The 18543-nt window shown below is 36.4% G+C and overlaps 1 protein-coding gene across 5 annotated transcripts in view; it reads right to left on the bottom strand.

Annotated features, from left to right (window-relative positions):
• The window catches only part of NBEA (neurobeachin), a 453368-nt gene that overhangs the window by 11534 nt on the left and 423291 nt on the right, over positions 1-18543 (bottom strand). For 4 of the 5 annotated variants that reach the window (XM_058800580.1, XM_058800578.1, XM_058800581.1 and 1 more), the window contains 5 exons: positions 12186-12275; positions 10498-10690; positions 7898-7969; positions 5221-5376; positions 4140-4310 (listed from right to left, as the gene is read on the bottom strand). In XM_058800580.1, the coding sequence (XP_058656563.1) occupies positions 4140-4310; positions 5221-5376; positions 7898-7969; positions 10498-10690; positions 12186-12275 (682 nt within the window). The remainder of the gene's footprint in view (positions 1-4139; positions 4311-5220; positions 5377-7897; positions 7970-10497; positions 10691-12185; positions 12276-18543) is intronic. The other variant, XM_058800579.1, reaches the window with a different exon arrangement.

Here is an 18543-nt window from a genome sequence, read left to right as displayed (position 1 = left end):
GTCCTTTGCATGTGCCATGTCTTACTAAGAGAAAACAGATACCTTTCACTGCTCTTGCAACTGCAGCAGATTTATACAATCTGCTCATCAACTTAATAAGGTACAGATTCAGCTTAGCTATTTCAGATGGGCAATTTTGGCTCAGAAAGTAGATATCTGACCCTGGCAGGAGGACTAAGCTTCATTCAGATCAGTGTTTTTCCAGTAGGTGGTATTTAAGTAAGCTGGAATAAAGAAAGAAAGGGAAGTTCAAATGTACATAAACTCTGCATTCAGCTGCCCTTCAGCCTACAGAAAATCATGCCACATCTCTTACTTTCCAGGAGCATTCCCAAACATCAGCCTCTAGCCTAGTCTTAACAGGACCTCCAACGTCACCACTGTTGGAGTTTAGCAATGGCATGGCCATGAGGCCAATGTTGAACTAGAGGAAGTACAGATTTACAGGAAATACAGAGGGACAAGATTTGCCCTACGTGCTGCTGTTGAAGGTATGTAGCACATCGCTCCTGATCTCGATTGAGATTTCTATATCCAATCATCATGACATGTAATATGCATTAATTTGAGCATAGAAAAGAATTTTGCTTTCTACCAGACCTAGAGGTTCTCAGGGCCCCATCCTACGACAGCTTATAGCTGATAGTCAGCACATGCCTGTGAACATGGGAATGAGGGCTTTAATTCCCCCAGTCTCCACAGGTCAAGGATGTAGTCTCCTACTTCCTGAACAAGCACTCTAACCCTGGAGATTTCCTTCAAGCGTTTTCAGAAAGCAACTGTATGGAAAGCATTGCATTTAAAACGTGGTAAAACTTCACTCTTCTCAGAGAGATTGTGAGAGGTGGCAAGAAATTGTGCCAGGTACAAATTAAACCAGAAACTAATTTTTGACACTTACTGTAGAATAAAAAAGATAACTTGATAAGTGTATTGATTGGAAAAATTATTTTACAATTATAAAATGAAGTTTACCATGCTCTCATAGGCAAGTTTTCAACTACTGAGCAAGATCAATCACTTGCATCTTTTCTCAATTCTCCTCTTTAAACCAGAGCTGGTTCTGTATTTCCCACAGACCCAATTGAAGTGACCCACTGAACATGCATTATTCAGCAGAAGGTTCTACAGAAGTCTGACAGGTTAGGTTGTTGACATACTTGTTGTTTAGTAAAGATTACATCTACCTCATGTATTCTGTAATAGGAATTTTAAGAGAATCTGTAAGAAATTTGATCTGACAATCTTTACCCTGAGAGTATTTCACAATAAATTGTGATTTTTATGTTTTTGAATGAAATGGTATCTATATTTTGCTGTACAAATGTCAAACCACACTAACTGTTTAGGACTCTAGATTTTTCTCCCCTTTTAGATTTTCTGAAACAACGAAACATCCATTGGTGACAGGATGTATTGAAGCTAAAATTGATAATTAATTCGATAATTATAAAGTCAAACATCTAACCCTGGTAATTGCTATACCTGACATTTTTCTTTGAGTTCTTCACCTTTTTGTATCCTCTGGTATAAATCACCTTATCTGTATCTCCAGATGACAGCTTTTAAAAAGACCAATATATCTTTTTTCCCTCTGAAAATATCATCTACATCTTTCTGGAAATTAATTCTAAAGATATTAATTAATTGGATTTGATCTACATTAATAATATAATTTTCATTTTTCCTACAAGGAAACCTTCTAACAGCTTTACTATATACTACTAATCTACTATAGAAGAGTAGATTAGGAAGTATTTCTTTATTACTTTGGTGGCTTTTACTATGTAAAACTTCAAACACATTTTCATAAGGATTGTTGAGAATGCTGCACTCTTGGAAATTAGTTTAAAGGGAACCAGTCATATGACAGTCATCATGTCTGCTCATGGTAGCAAGCAGAAACTAGTAGTCATTATTTCAGCAGAAACATTTAGTAATTTTAGAAGTTTTTAAAGGCCATTTTTTTAAAGGCCCTTTGTTTTTGTGATCTATCCCCATTAATGTATGCTCGTGAAAAGTCAAAGTAGCTGTTAATAATGATATGTTTCCAACACATGTAGTTCTGGTGACAGTACAGTACTAGCATATAATTAGCATATCCATGGTAGCATCAATGCAATGAATAGAGATAGAAATAATAGAAATGCCATCACTCTTCCTCAGCATGAGTCTTCAACATGTCTTCAACATGAGTATTAAAAAATCTTATCAATGTATTTCAAAGCTACCACAGTGGTCTTGGGTACTTAATTTCCCTGAATTCTGTTACCTGTGCCTGTAAGATTTCATTTGACTGGACGTGGCTATCTGCAGCACAGTCTCCTATTAATCTGATCATAAGGCCATTTCTTCAGCAAAACAGGGCCTTATCCACTCAGAGGCAGAGACAGAGAGCAAGTCATACAAGTTATTTTTGTTTTCATTTATTTCTGTCAGCCAGGTCATATCCTTCCTTTCATAAAATTAAAGACCTTCAAAGCAGACAATTCCAAAGTTATACAGCTAAGATATTAAATCTGAGATTCAAAAAGTACCAGTTTTGAGAATTCAGATATGTAAGTGATGACAGACTAATACCAGAACTAAAATAATTCTAACTGGAAAAGAATTGAAGCAGTTTGTATCAGCCAGAAAGGAGATGTTAATTGCAAGGCTGTCCAAGCCCTTTACAATAAGGGGAGGTAAGGGGAAAGTCTTACATTTTTTTCTTTAATGAGAGTAGAAAGCTCTTCTTGTTTTCCTCTTATCATAGAAATTACTAATACTTTATATGAATCACACAGGCATTCAAAGAAGAAAAATGGCATCTACTTAAAGAAACTGCTATGACATGAAAATCCTTGTCAGACTGAATTTATCCATATTGGAGAATTACATACTAAGAAAGTCATGGAATATAGACAAAAATTACAGAAATTTGTTATTGGAACACAATTTCTTCTTTCCCCATGATTTCCTCTGTTATAAAAGCAACTCAAATCTCATGAGAAAGCAAGGCTTTTATGTCTCCCTTTTACCCTGCTTACAGACAAAAGAAAAAAAATCAAAATTAAATAAAAAGTTTCTTGCTGCAAAATTAACAAAATATTTACTTTGAACCACATACCCTTTTACCCTGCTTACAGACAAAAGAAAAAAAAAATCAAAATTAAATAAAAAGTTTCTTGCTGCAAAATTAACAAAATATTTACTTTGAACCACATAAAACCCTTTTCTACCAGCCATTCAGTTGAAGAAATACTTTCACTTAGATGTCTGTAACTGATAGTGCTGCCTACAGTCAGTATTTGAATCAGAGATCAGAACAGATAGTGACAGATTCTTACATGTTTATCCAAAGAGAAAACCCTTCTGTTTAAAATTATCATTAGAAATCCGAAGCTTCTTTAAGTGAAGTTGATTTAGTGTTGTATAAAACAGTTCTAGGGTATGGATAAAAGCTGATCTTTAGCTGCAGCCATATCTCTGGCTTGGGTGATGGGATCTTTAAATTAGTGGTGCAATTTGTGTCCTTTGGCATAAATTAATATTATTATTGTGTTCCACTGACTCTGAAAAGCACTGATAATTAGTGCCATGCCAATGAAATGTAAACTTTTCCTGACATTTTATCTTCTTCTATTTTTATTCAGTCAGATTGCTCCCCCAAACTATAGAAAGACCTTTCTCAAGAGAGTCTCATTTAATTCCATGGCATGTGAGACATTCCTTTTTTGAAAAGGCAAGCAGCTGATATAGCATGCTGTAGCACAAAAGGAGTAAGTTAAAATGCCAAAAAATATTTCCAGGGAAAGGGAAGTCAAAATATAGTGATATATGTCCTGTCACTTAAAGGCCACAACCATCTTGTTCTGGTTTGTGATGACATGATGCTATAAGTGATAAAGGCAATTACAAACTTAGGAACTATACTCCCATCCTATTATCTCTTAACATGTAGAGAGTGTTTAAACATTTTTTTGGCAAGCAATCAATGCATTGTGTAGCATGTGGTGCTCTTCTTATACGAACTTTCAACCTATAAGCAAAGTTACTGATATATTTGGTAATAGTTTCTGAAGCTGAATGAAGGAATGTTAAAACAAAGAGGAGTGACAGAAGACCTCTGGGAGAGGTGTTATTTAAAGGACACTTACTGCTGTTTGGATTGTCACCTATGATATGATGCCGGCCGCTCCAGTACCAAAGCAGCAATGTAGCGTCGCGAGACCCAGACACGATGTAGCAATCGCCCCCGATGTAGGACTCCGACCTGGCCAGGCAAGTCACGACATCCCAGTGGCCAAACACAATCTGAGTTAATTTTCCTGGTGGGAATGCAAATTCATGCAAATTCAGTTTTCTAAGGTACTAGCAGAATTTAGAAATCATTAACTATATAATTATTATTCAGTTCAAATGCAACTTTTGTTTTGTGTCCCATAATTAAAGTTCACTAAATGCTACAAGAAGATTAAAAAAATCACAAAGATTAAACTTTTTTTTCCACCTTTTTTTTCAGTCTTGTTGAAGGCTGTCCTCTGTGGCAATCCATAGTCTAACCCTTATCTCTAAAAATCAAGGCAGTGCTGTAGTCACTGAATATTAAGTGGAGTTATGGCTCCATCAATATTTAAGCAATGGCACTAGAACACTATTTATGAATTTCATGAGTGATATGCATAAGACTGTACATGAACTTTTCCATAATTGTGCTACATTATCACGTTAAAAATGTGTATTTGTTCTATGTTAATGTCAAACTAAGGTTTACTATGCTTATCACCTCCTCCTTTCTATTATTACAATTAGTTTTTAGCAATATACTTAGTGACATTAGGCAAAGTAATCAGACAAAGGAACAGAATATTGGTTCCTGCAGCAGGATATTCAACCTAATTCTTTACTACATGAAATAAGTAGAGCTAGAATAATAGATCCATAAAAATATTGTAACAAAAATTTGGTTGATTCTTTTGACATGATAAATTTCCTGAAGATAAATATGGTTTTCCAAAGTTGCTATTAATAAAACTGTATTCCATTTCCTTTTACATCCCCTATCTTCCATTTTAAAAAATCTTAAAGTTATGCTGAAACAGTAATGAAGGGTTTTACAAGCTGCCCTTTACCATTTATTGACATGTAAGCACAAGTATTAGATATGGTACTATTAAGACAATAGTCTTTGTCCACTTTGTGACCTAGGAAGAACCAGAGAGCTGTATTTGAGGTCACCTGTTTCTGTGGAATATACTCGAAAGCTCTTGTCCCAGAAACCGCAGATAAGAATGTAGCGATTATCTGCCGTGACCACGAAGCAATGCGCGTTGATCTGGATGCTCTGATCCACAAGGTCTGTGATCTGACGTTTGTTCACACCAGAGTTATTGGCTGTAACGAAATGCAAAACACATTTTACATGTAAGCCATTCCAACACCTTCCTGTCATCCATTTACAGGAGAAAATGAATACATTTAACTTTCAATGAACTGTGAATTTGTTGTTGAGTAAGCATTTTGAATATGAACATTTAGAGCTGTCTATATGGGTGTCAGAAATACAGAATTATTGTGAGATTGCTAGTTCCCCTTTGAATTAGAGATAAGATTTTACAGGAGATGACAATTTCTTATAAGTTGCCTGATGCACTGCATAATATGTGGTAATAATTTTAGCGCTCTGCTGAAGTAGTCTCTCAAAACAATCTGAACCAGGGGAAAGTGGCAATATGAAATCAATACTAACAATACTGCAGAGAGCCAGTTCTTACTGGTTGCTATCTCTTTCACAAACAACCGCTTGTATTGTGTGGCCTTGACAACCCCACACCTTCAGATGATTAACCAGATTAAAGACATAAAGATTCAACAAATGAATGAGGGGAGACCTTATTGTGGTCTTCATCATCCTCACAAGGGGAAGTGGAGGAGCAGGTACTGGTCTCTACTCTTGTGATCAGGGACAGAACTCAAGGAAAAGATGAGAAGCTCAGTAATGAGATGTTTGCATTGCATATCCGGAAAATGTTTTTTACCCAGAGGGTGGCTGGGCCCTGGAACTGGCTCCTCAGGGAAGTGGTCACAGAACCAGCCTGAGAGAGTTCAAGAAAAGTTTGGACAATGCTCTTCAAGAAAAGTTTGGACAATGGTGTGACTCTTGTGTGAGGTCCTGCACAGAGCCAGGCATTGGACTTGATGCTCCTGATGGGTCCCTTCCAACTCAGCATATTTTATGATTCCATGACTCTATTCAAACCTAATGTGATTTTCCAGTGCAGGCAAAGTAAGTGTTATCATCTGGTCCTCTAGCAGGGACCTAGGCCAAGGACAGTACTTTAAAAAGAGGTAATGACACTTAGAAACTCCCCCAGACTGAGGGAAAAGGAATAGTTCATGCAGAATGCCACCCGACTGCCAAATGGAGCTGGTTAGAAGGATACTAATGACTGGGAACCCACAGCTAATGTGCTCTGTCCTCCCTGTGACACAGCAGACAAGATATGGCAACACCATAAACGTGTTCCATCTCAGTATTAACTTTCTGAAAGCTGAGTATATAATCTATGTTAATTTTATCTACTCAATTCAGTCTCACTGGAGAAGAAGACATTTTTTTACTTGACAAGTCTTTTCACACTGTAGTAGTTGTCTAAGTGCTAGACAACTCCAGAGGAGAGTTTGTCTTTCTACAATAGTTATGGGGAGAATTTTGACAACTAATTTCAGTTACCCAAAGTTAGGGAGGTAACAATCACACTGAGAAATATGTTTCTCCTAACATAAGAACACAACCTAATCTGACAATAATCTGATTTTTCCCTATTTTTTGCTATTCTACTTAAAGTGCTCACAATGGTATGAATAAGAGATTCAGCCAAAAAACCCTTGGATTCAGCCAAAAAAATCCCCACTCCATTCTATTTTAAAATTGCTCATGAAAGTTAATATCATGTTTGCATACATTCTAAGAACACATATTTAAATTACCAGACCCTCTATGTCCATTAGCTGAAAGATAATGAATAGCAAATTACTCAAATTTCCAGAACAGATGGGCACAATAGTTGTGCCTTAGCTTGTGAGAGAAAAACTAAAGAGAAAACCACTGTCATTATATGAGATCAAATGAAGCTCACAGAATAAGTAAGTAAGCTAACTTTCCTGAGGTAATTCTATGTAAATCTTTTGAACATGAATATTGACACAGAAAAAAATAAAACTTTATGTCTGACTATGTTTAAAAATGTAATTTTTTTCTCAACAATGCTACAAACTTGTCCTTAAGAACCTTTCCTATCCTCAATTTCTGTTTCAAATTTCGGAACTCTCTCCCCGCTACAAATCAAATAAGTTACATAATGAAAATTTATGATCATTAGGAAGTCCTGCAATCTAACAATTTTAGCAGATTCTATTTCTCAAATAATTCACTTTTTTTAAAAAAAATCTGGATTTTAAAAAATACTATCAATTTAAAAGCCAGTCTTCTCATTATTAAATTAGTATTGACTAAATCCAAATCATAAAGTGAATGAAAATAAATGGATCTTCATCTGCACTGATAAACATAGTGCTGGCTGTAAAAAAATATATGCTATCTCCATAGGACCCTCAAGTTTTATTTTACTAATGTGACCTGATAAGAGAACAGAATTATAGATATGGGTCGACAATTAACTGACTTAATTGGTTGTTTCTTAAATACCAGTTGCTGGTGATGTTAATGACAAATAGCATTCATGTAATTCATTCAACATCAACAGCTAATGCTTTTTAATCCTTCAGGACTGACAAGAACAAATACTTTCCTATTTTCTCTGTTAAATGAAGCATAATATACAAATATAGATTAATCAATAATTCGTGAAAATGCCAATTTCAAATATATTGCTACATTTTCATCTTGACATACCAATCAATGGATCCATTTCAATTGGAAGATGATGGGCTTGATCCAAAGAGTATCCTGGGGCTCCCCGAAGACCTACACATGAAAGGAGGAATAAAGCACATGGAAACCTTTTTACATGACTTTTCTAGGTTTAAAAGTTCATTATTGGATTATTATATATTTTTAGAAAGTAGCTTTTTACTATTTGCTTTATTAATGTCTTAAGATTTCTTTCTCTGTGCTTCACAAATATGCATTTGTTAATTCTTTGTTTATGTAAAAGTAACTATAAATGTAGAAGCATCAACTTCACAACTTTTGCAGTCACACACATTCATTAAATAACTCATTTAAAATAGTATAAGAGATTTTTATTTTTACTTTTGAGCAGAGATCTTAGCACAGAAAATAAAGTTGATTAGATTAAACATTTTTATGAGTTTCTTGCATATGGAAGCCTGTACATGACAGAAACTTGGACCTTTTCATGGATTTATCTAAAAGTTTTAGATGTAAAAGTGTAAGGTGCAGTAAATGTGCCACAATTATTCCTGTGCATTCTATTCTAAGCAGTCCTTAAGATGTTCAAATGTGCATCAGAGGCTGCAAATTTAGTGTTATCTTGTCATGCACAGATAGCATTGCTTTGGCTCTTCTGAGCACCTTCTCTGGTATACAAATCAAATAGTCATTACTGAAAACACCTTTTTTGTCACAAACTACTACCTTGCACAAGAATACCCTCTATAATACGATGCAGAGATTTCTGAAGAATAAAGTCCATTTTCTACTACTGCAATAAACAACTGGAAGAGGTAAAAGAAAAGCCAGCTCTGCCATTTTCAGAAAGACACAGCTCTGAGAACTTCCTCCCTTCTTTCTGTCTCTTCTTTCAAAGCCCAAGCAGTTCAGGACAGGTCTTTACTGGTATTAACTTAGATTCATCCACTTCTATAATGAGATGTCTCTGTAAATGCCTCCTGCTGTTTGTTAATTCCAAAGCTCTACATACATTTTACAACAAGTGGTCTGTGCATACATTTCTGTAGATAAACTTATCCTTTATATTAGAGTAATGCTTTATTAAAATAATATTATGGCAATAGTAGGAAATGGATACCCTGTCCTGCATTAGCCTCCTGCAAAATAAGCAACATTGTCAAGCAGGATGTAAAAGTTAAGAAAATCATTACAATCAGGTTTGATTCTCTAAACAGTTTTATTTTCCTGTCTTTCTATTATAATATATTTAGAAAATATTCCTTTTTTTTAAATTTAGATCAGAGGTTTAAAAATGGTGTGAAACTGAATTTAGCGTTAGTTCATGCCTTGAATTCTGAATTTTTGCAACATGACATGTTTGACAAGAGCATAGAGGAAAACTTAAAACCTTACTGTCATGCATCATGAAGACCAACAAAGCTTCAGCTAAACTAAACTAAAGGACTTCAAATGACAGTTTTTAAGGAAGCATTTGAACTCCAGCATACTGAGATATTAATGAGATTAATTCCTTCACAATGAAGGACAGGTAGGAATTTTGGGTTCTCTTGACTCAAAAATCTGATTGAGAAAGGGCTACTCCAGAACCAAATAAGATTCCTCTAATAGAGGAGACATGAGTGGTGATGGGTATAGAGTATTTGGACAGAATCCCTGAAAAATCAAAGGAAAATAATTAGGAATTAGCCAATCAATGTTAGTCAAAGGTGTATTAAAACAACACAGGACAGTTTCTGCACCTCCAAATAATTCATAACACTGGAATCTTCCATTGAGGACATTGTTACCAAATACTTTTAAAAAATGCTGGGTTTTTCCCCTCCTCTAGATTTTTACCTTTTGTTTTAAAAAAATGGGGAAAAACATTTTTTCCACGTAATATAGTTGCGCTTGATGGAGTATTATAAATGTTTCCAGACACTGCAGCACAAGGGCTATCGCTGCAGGAAACTACCTGATGAAATGAAAACCTGCATGTTCCCTCATGCACCTCATGGCCCCACCACCTATTTAGCAATGCTTGGAACAGCCTTAGCACCTGCATGTCCAGGTGACGTGGACAGTCCTAATGACAATATGGAGAGGTGAGCAGAGGGGCTGGAAGGGAATTTTGGGATGACCCTGTTGGATGGGCTTTTGTGAGGGAATGAGGGAACTTCTCCTCAGAACAGTTCAGTGTCCAGCTGCTTAGACTTGCTCAGGGTCCCAGATAATCCAACAGCGACCCAGGGGAAAGCTTATGACAAGATCCTGAAATCTCTCTCAAGCAGCAGATAGGCATATACACTCTCTAGCATGTCAGTATGTATTCCTGAAACCTGGGACCTATTAATATTTGCAGTGTCGAGAGCAACAGCAGTCTCCTGAAAAGAATTGTATCAAAAACTGATCCTGAAGTCACCACAAATCGATTGGCTGCCACGGTGATGTGCTGCTGTTAAGGAGACTGTTTCTAGGAATGACAGCAGAGAAAACAGAAGCTGTGATTATTTGACACAAACCAGAAGAAATGGTAAATTTTGGTGCACAGGCAGGCGAGTGAGCTAAATTGCACTCAAAATTAAAGCGGCCTTGTTAAGGTCTCCAAATTTGAATGAAGCGTGTCTGCAAGCACCCACCTACTGTGTTGTGCCACCGATTGACTGCAAACAGCCTGCTGCAAGTGACTGTCACCACGGCAGGGATGGTCAGGTGGGGCAGTGTGTTGGCTGCCACGTGTGTGACAGGGGAATTGGATGGGAACTTCAGCACCATGATGACATCCTGCTGCATCTGATCTTTAAACATGAGGGGGCTCTGTGGAAGGAAACACTGTTGAGTAGAAAGGAGAAGAGAGCAGAAGAAAACAGAAGGGATAACACAATTAGTGAGGAGGTCTGAGGGAAAACAAGGTTAAAAAAGAGCAGGCAAGCATGTGCACATACAGGGAAAACAACACTACCTGCGCATCTACTCTAGTGATGGAGGAGAGCAAGATCACAAGCTATTATTGGAACATTACACGAGGATAAATAGAGAATAGGTATGGTAAGGGTTATCATTATAGGGTATAAAATGACCATTAGCATTAATTAGCATACAGTAAAATGTAAAATTATTCAGTAGTTAATATTCATAGAGATATGTCTTAATGAGTTAATCAATTAACACATAATAAATATTAATTCTCTAAACTACAACAGTTGAAAAATAAATTTTAATAGTGAATCAAAAACACAGAGATATTTTTCTTAATGAATTCCTCATATAAAATACTGCATTTACAAAAACAGACAATTTAATTCTAAGTAAAGCATATGCTTATTAAAGAGTCTGTAACCTAATAAGGTTATAATAACCTAAGCCTGTTCCATGATTCTGCAAATGACACAATTGTTTGTACGTGGGCAAGGATAGCTATTGAGTACTGGTTTTAAGGAGTTTTTTCCCAGCCACTGTTATAACAAAATGAACTATTTCTAAAAGGTCAAATATTCCTTTATGCTTATCACCTTGAATTATTAAAAATATATTATCTGTATCTTAAGAATGTAGAATAAATATTATCTAAGTTTGACTTGTACACACTTAAAGTAATACAACAACCACTTCCAGATCAATTTCCACTTTCACAGTGTACAGCTACATAAAGAGATTTCCTAATAGATAGATAAAATAATTGAAACTACTGCATGTATTTCTGTTGATTTGCAAAGCTTAAAAAAAACCTAGCTCTAAGGATTTTCATCAAAGGCACTCAGGGCACAGAAATCTGTCTTGCTCAGTCTGGCTATTTCATATGATTCTTTGTAAGAAGGATAGAGAAGATTGTGATGGAAATGAATTTTGGAGTTTGAATTGAAACTCAAAATATACATTTCATTCTCCCGGGGGAATGGGCGGGAGGATTCCAGCACAATTTGAACTCCAATACTTCATTTTTGTCAAGCAGACATTGTTCATAAATCAGCCCCTAACAATGCATCCTTTAAAACAACACAACATACTCACTCTAAGGAAAGCCTGCAGACATTCCCACCACTTGCAGAAACAAGAATGCAAATATGTATTTATCAGGTTTATATTTTTTAAGATGGGGCCTTCTTATATCATGTTAGTAAGGAAAATCCAGGACTGTCTGAAGCTAAAGCCAGTCACACCTCCACCTTGCTCTGCTAGATCCCTGTGATTTGTTGCTACCCAAAGCCAGGACGGCTGCATGGGCAATGGGGGGCATCAAAAGTGTTGCTTTAATGAGTACTTTATGACCTACAAGGGACCCTAAGGTTCAAAGGGAATGCATTCCCAGCCAGCAGTCATGTCTCACCAGGTGCATGGCAGAGCTCCGAGGTGGATGGGGCTCAATGAGCAACTGCGATGGCGTCTGTCCAAAGTTCTGTATCTGCGCCTCCATGGCCTGCGGGCAGAGGAGAGGGACTGTCAGGAGCAATATGCATCAAGGAGAGAGGTCAACACACTGTGTGACAATGCAGGCATATCCCAAGTCAGCCATGAAAAAAGTCCAGAAAATTCACCCGGTGCTCTCCTCCCAGGCTGCAGACTCATCCAAGTGTTAGTATTTTGTAGACAAGCTTTGCTTCTCCTTTCAAGCATGCTTCAGTTAACCAACTAACCATTCTCATCTCCAGTAACTGGCGTTATATGTGAAAATGTTAACCTGTGAGGACATGCAGTTCAGGTCTTGAGAGAGCTTTTGGGGTTTTTTGCACTAAAAAGAAGATATATACCTTAATAAAGTCCTTTGTAAGGAGGAAAGTATGAGGGTCTCTAATAAAATAAGCTTCTGGAATCTTAAATGGGGGGAAAGAAAAGAAAACTGAGAAATAAAATTTATGTATTAAATATAATAATAAAAAAGTAGTATTTAACAGCATTAGTAGATGAAAACAAAAAAATGCCAGAAATTAACCTTGTCAGACACAGTAAGACTAATATAGAAATCTTTCCAATTTGCATACATTCACTGAATATTTATTTTATCCTTAATTTTATTGCATTTTTTCATGGGCTTTCAGGCTTCATGGGTTAGAAATTAAAACTTTGCAATTTAAACACATTCTTTAGGACAAGTCTTATTTCAGAAAAAATCTTGACTAATTCTATAGGTAATAGAATACAGCACATATACTGAAATACTTCTGCTACTCTAAGAGTTCATTCAAACAAAATTATATCTAAGATATGTTCTTAAAAACTTTGACAAAAGATTGTTACTGGTAGAAACAATACTGTTAGAGAATAGTCCTTATTTTTCAGACAGGTATTATTTTATTTGACCTTGTAAAATTGAGACTAAAGCATTCATAGAAAACTAAACTGTCAGATTTTGAAATGCACAGTGCATTATGTACCTATATATATACTGTAGCCTGAACTACTGACCCTTAATATTTTTCTTGTGATCTTTATGAATTTTTCATTGGCTACAGAGAATTAACATGAAAACCCACCAAAACCATTACTATCTTGGTAAATTTTGTTATTTCCTTCAGACATAAAACAGTGAGAAGCACCATAAATACTTCAGGATACAGAGGAATCCTTTTAATGTACATATTTTGTCATTCCAACCTGTACTTTCCTCCACTTCACAACATAAATTTAAAAACAGATGTCAGAGAGAGATTTCCTAACAGGTCACTGATGTCCAGCACTCCTAATGCCCTAGACTGACAGGTATATAATGGAATACCACAAACAAACATTTGCTGAAAAAGAAACAATGCAAAGTCCAGTCAAGCAGCTGAAGGACTTTGGATTGTAGCCCCAGCACACTTCATGCTGTAATTATATCAGTACAGGTGATTTCTTGTTTGTTGACTAATTCAGAGTGAACTTCAGCCTCCAAGGCACAGACTGTTTCTTGGGAACTTGTGAGCATCTCAGGTTTTATTAACATCATTTAATGGTGAATAAATTCAAAATCACAGATGACTTTTATACAAAACAAACACATTTGTGTGGGCATATGTGTATATGTGTGTATTTGTCCATACAGCAGCTATCTATATGTACCATACAAGCTGTATCTCTTTACACAATGTGTAAATACCTTCACTCATGCAGACATTTTTTACACAAGAATACAAAATTCACTTCAAGTACCATAAAAATAGCATTTTCTATTGCATTCAGAAGGGATTTAACAGAGGGAAAGGAATCATACTTGTTTGTGAATTTCATTTTCAAAATTACAAATACTAATATTAACAATATTAGTACATATCAGTGTTATATATACTCCCACATATATCTGCTGATATTTTCAGAAAATTAATTTCCATTTTTCAGGGTTTTTTTTCCAAATAATTATCAGGGTTAATTTAATTCTAATTTTTGAAAGAATTCTGTGTTGAAATAGGAGTGTGAATTGTATTTGGCAGCAATAATGAAAAAAACCCAGATCTTCTTCTTCTACCCTTTAGAGTGATCCCTTAAATGATACTTATGTTCTCTCAAAGGAGCACTGAAATGAATTATTAATTTTTTTTCAATGCAGTCCAGTTCTAATTTACACATTCACTTTCATGTTGTTCGGTCTTGGCAAATTCTGATTGCTTGTCTGTAAATTCCACACAAATAAATATTGCTGGCTTTCCCTCTCAGTTCAAGTAGATTTATGGAGGCAATAGAGAAGGAGAATGAGAAGTAGAATACAATAACAAACTCACATGAATTTTTCACATTATGAGGAATGGACACTCCAAATGTAATTATCAAAAGCAGCTGCTATTTTACAGCTGAAAATGTGCTGGTAAATGCTCACATATTCTATGATCCTATAATTTTAAAACATTTTAGTTAATGTCGAGTCCTTTTGTAACCAGAACAAATACAGAACCAAGACCTTGATATTCAGGGAATACTGAATATTTTTTCTGGCTTGCATTTACAAGACAACTGCCTGTCCCCAACCCCATGAATAGTGCTGTTATCCTTTTCAGTCAAAATACCATTTGTAAAACTGACACCTCTTAGAAGCATTAAAGACACTGAACAATGCTGATTAAAAAATACCCATAACACTCAGCTCCTGCACTGGTACTGCACTATAGTCTGCACACCAGTGCTGTGCACAGCTACAGCTGGTACTGCTCTCTGGAGCTCACAGTACTCACAAAGGACAGAAAAACCTCGTCAAAACATAACACAGAAGATAAACATAAGCACACAGAGATAAAGTGACTGGCCCAAGGGTATTCCTAACGCTGCCTCCTATCAGATAACTTGATACAAAATGAAAAGCAGGTACAAAACAGATCTGTGAATAATAATGTAATACATTGATTTGTTTACAAGAGAACTCTGGCTGTATCTAAAGCTAATCTGAAAACTGGTAAGTGTACACCACAGTTTTTCTTGAGTTGTAAATCATCAAACTTTAGATTTATTTAGTGGCCTTAAACACTTCATTCTAATCAATCTATTCCTTTTCTCCCATCAGATCTTGAGTATTGTGTGCAGAGTGCAGCACCACTCCCCAGGATACACATTTTAGTCAATTTAATACAAATTTTAATAAAATCAAGTTTATTCTCATTTCACCTTCAAATGGCCTTCATGCAGAAACAATGTAAGCTTGGAATTCAGTGGCTGCCAGATTTAAAGCTTTCAGAACAGCAAAATGGCAATTATATTAGTTTTCTCTTCCTCAATAAGGTGTTGCAGAAAACTTATTTAGTGAGCTGATTTGAGAATCCCTACTGTTTTTAATACACATAAAATGAGATTTGTACTCCAGACACTTCAGGGAGTATCTGTTAAGATATGACCATGTATTCAGAAAAATAAAATGGCTCTTAGCATATTATTTGATAATAGTAGGTCAGAATGAGGAAAAAAAATCTGCAAACTTGCTGGCAATTCCAAGTTTAAAATTACTCAATCTCACACAAGCTAATTTATACTCAAACAAAACGTGACTTCATAGGATTTAATAATGGTCATTTAAAAGTAATACATATCTATTATATATTTGCATACATTTTGGTCAATAAATCAATATATCAGATAACCAAATCTTATGAATAATACAATGATCAATATCCTCCATGTTTTTTGCTCAAAGAAAGTAATTTACTGGTTTCCAAATTTTATGCTTAAGGGTAGACTGCACATTCACAAGGACACTGGGATGCTGCCCTGCACCCTGGAGGGCAAGGCCTTAGTGTTAGTTTCCCATGGAATGAAGAGTTCAATACATTTGCTTTGCTCATTATTGGGGTTTAATTCTAATTGAAATAAACACAAGCATTATACTAAATAATCAATGCACTCTGTTTCGTTAGGGGTAAGAATCACTTCTAGTGGTCAAAGGCAATGTCTCTACCATGAAGAAGCAAAACAACAGAAACGGAGATGCACAGTGAAAGAGTTGTGAAGAGAAAGGAGAAGACAAGAGAAAGGAGAGGGGAGGGGAAGGGAAGGGAAGGGAAGGGAAGGGAGAAGAGAAGAGAAGAGAAGAGAAGAGAAGAGAAGAGAAGAGAAGAGAAGAGAAGAGAAGAGAAGAGAAGAGAAGAGAAGAGAAGAGAAGAGAAGAGAAGAGAAGAGAAGAGATTATTTCCATTTAAAAGGGACCTACAATGATCACCCTGATCAACACCTGACTGCTGACCAAAAGCTGAAGCATGTTATTAAGGGCACTGTCCAAAAGCCTCTTAAGCACTCACAGGCTTGGGGCATCATCCATGCCTCTGGGAAGCCTGTTCCAGTAGTTGATCAATCTCTCAGTAAGGAAATGCTTCCTGTTGTCCAGTCCATACTTTCCCACATGCAGCTTTGAGCTATTCCCATGTTCTATCACTGTATCCCAAGGAGAAGAAGCCATGTTCCTCTTGAGGAAGCCCTGCTGAATGCATGTCCACAGCAGGGTTTTCCCAGGCTGGCTCCACTGGGGGCTGCATATCCCAACAGTGAGGTGAGCTCTGCCAGCTGCACTCCTGGAACACTCGGCTTCTGTGCTTTGGGAGACAATTCACACACTCCAAAGCTGCTCTGCAGCTTGAATGAAAGAATGGCAAATAGGGGTGGTTGGCATATTCATTTCAGAAGCACAGTCTTAATCTAAATGCAAATGCTAGAACTGACTTGTGTGAGAAATTACGGTTTTGTTTGCTTGCTAACACACCTCTGCAAAAAGGGTGTGTTAGCAAGCAAACTGCCATGAAGCAGTTTATTTTTAACATTCTTTTTCTCTAAAAAGGTCCTTTAGAAATGCAGTTAAAATCACCAAGGAAGATATTAACAGTCTGTTTCATTTCTGTAAAATCCCCTTTGCTGAGAGAGATGCCTGGTGATTTACTAACACAAGAAACATAAAAGCATGAACACTTTTACTCTAAATCATGAAGGGAAGAAATTCCCGAAAATCAAACTGCACTGCAGATAGACAATATTTTTATTCTTATGTGAAGTACTCTTGTTTTATTAATCTCACTGATTACCACAATGATCAGTAAACTTTCTAAAATTTTTCTTTCCATTTTTTATTGCTTTTATTTTTTTTAACATGTTTAGGCTTCTTACTACTAATTCCCATAATCCTGATGTGTTTTGTTCCTTGTTACCACACTGAAATTTTTCTATAATCCATTTTCTCCTGTGCATAGGGACTGAGTCCAACGAAAAGTGAAAATCTGAGGCATTAGAGAAATATGCACCACAGCAATAGTCATCCAACACTGCAGTTCCTGAAAGTTTATTCCATTTTTGCATCCAAGTAAACATAGGAATCCTTTATGTACTCTGCCTCATGTGCAGCCAGCACACTCAGCAGCCCCCAAGCACTGTCTTCTTCAGAGCAAATAAGATTGACAGCCCTTTGGTGGGTAACATAAACAGCTTGAAGTGTTTTTGTTTTGTATGAGTGGTGTGAGATATTGGTTTTTTCTTTGCATCTACAGATGTTAAGCAACACTAGTATCTTCAGGATTTTTGATAAGTTGATTAAGAGTATTGAATTCCATTTTATTACTGTATGTTTGGAAGAAAGAAGTGTTGTAGTTTAAACACAAGCAGTGACTCAACTGCTCTGGAGGCTTCAATACAGTCAGTTATTTAATCAGGATACTCAAGGGACTGAAAGATGGGCACTGAAATGGATTTTCTCCACAGGTCACTACTTTATTAATTTAACAATGGAGAAGGGGCATCTTTAAGCTCATTCCCCTCACAGGAGGTATCTCACTGGATCCTGTGTGCAATTAAATGGCTCCCTAGCAGAACACAAACAGCTCAAAGCTGACCTTCAGCTTCCCCCCAGAGCTCTCCATCCCTGAACTTCTTCTTCATTCCCCTGTGAAAGGAGGGAGTGCTGTGAAAGGAATGAGAATGTGAAAGGTAAGATCTCCTATTCTCTTTACAGGCATGAGTCATGTTGGTGATCTTGTCCGGCTCAGGGAGTGCTGTCTATACCTCTCACATTTACCTCATGAAGCTACTAATTGTGACACCTAGTTCTCCCCTCTTCCACCTTCATTTTATCTCCCTCTCATCCACGGCCCTCCAATATGACTCTCATGACAAAAGAAATATTTTTAACACTGCCAGCTTAAGCAAGCATTTGGTTAATGGACTGCAAGTGGGAAATAAATTCAATACATCTCACAAACAAAAACAGAGCAGATGAAGCAAAAATACCATAAAAATAAATATCCTGCAGGCAG

This window comes from Ammospiza caudacuta, chromosome 2, assembly GCF_027887145.1.
Source record: "Ammospiza caudacuta isolate bAmmCau1 chromosome 2, bAmmCau1.pri, whole genome shotgun sequence".
In the NCBI taxonomy this organism is placed as follows: domain Eukaryota; kingdom Metazoa; phylum Chordata; class Aves; order Passeriformes; family Passerellidae; genus Ammospiza; species Ammospiza caudacuta.
Note: the sequence above shows the minus strand (reverse complement) of the source record. Positions and strands in the feature narration are given on the sequence as shown.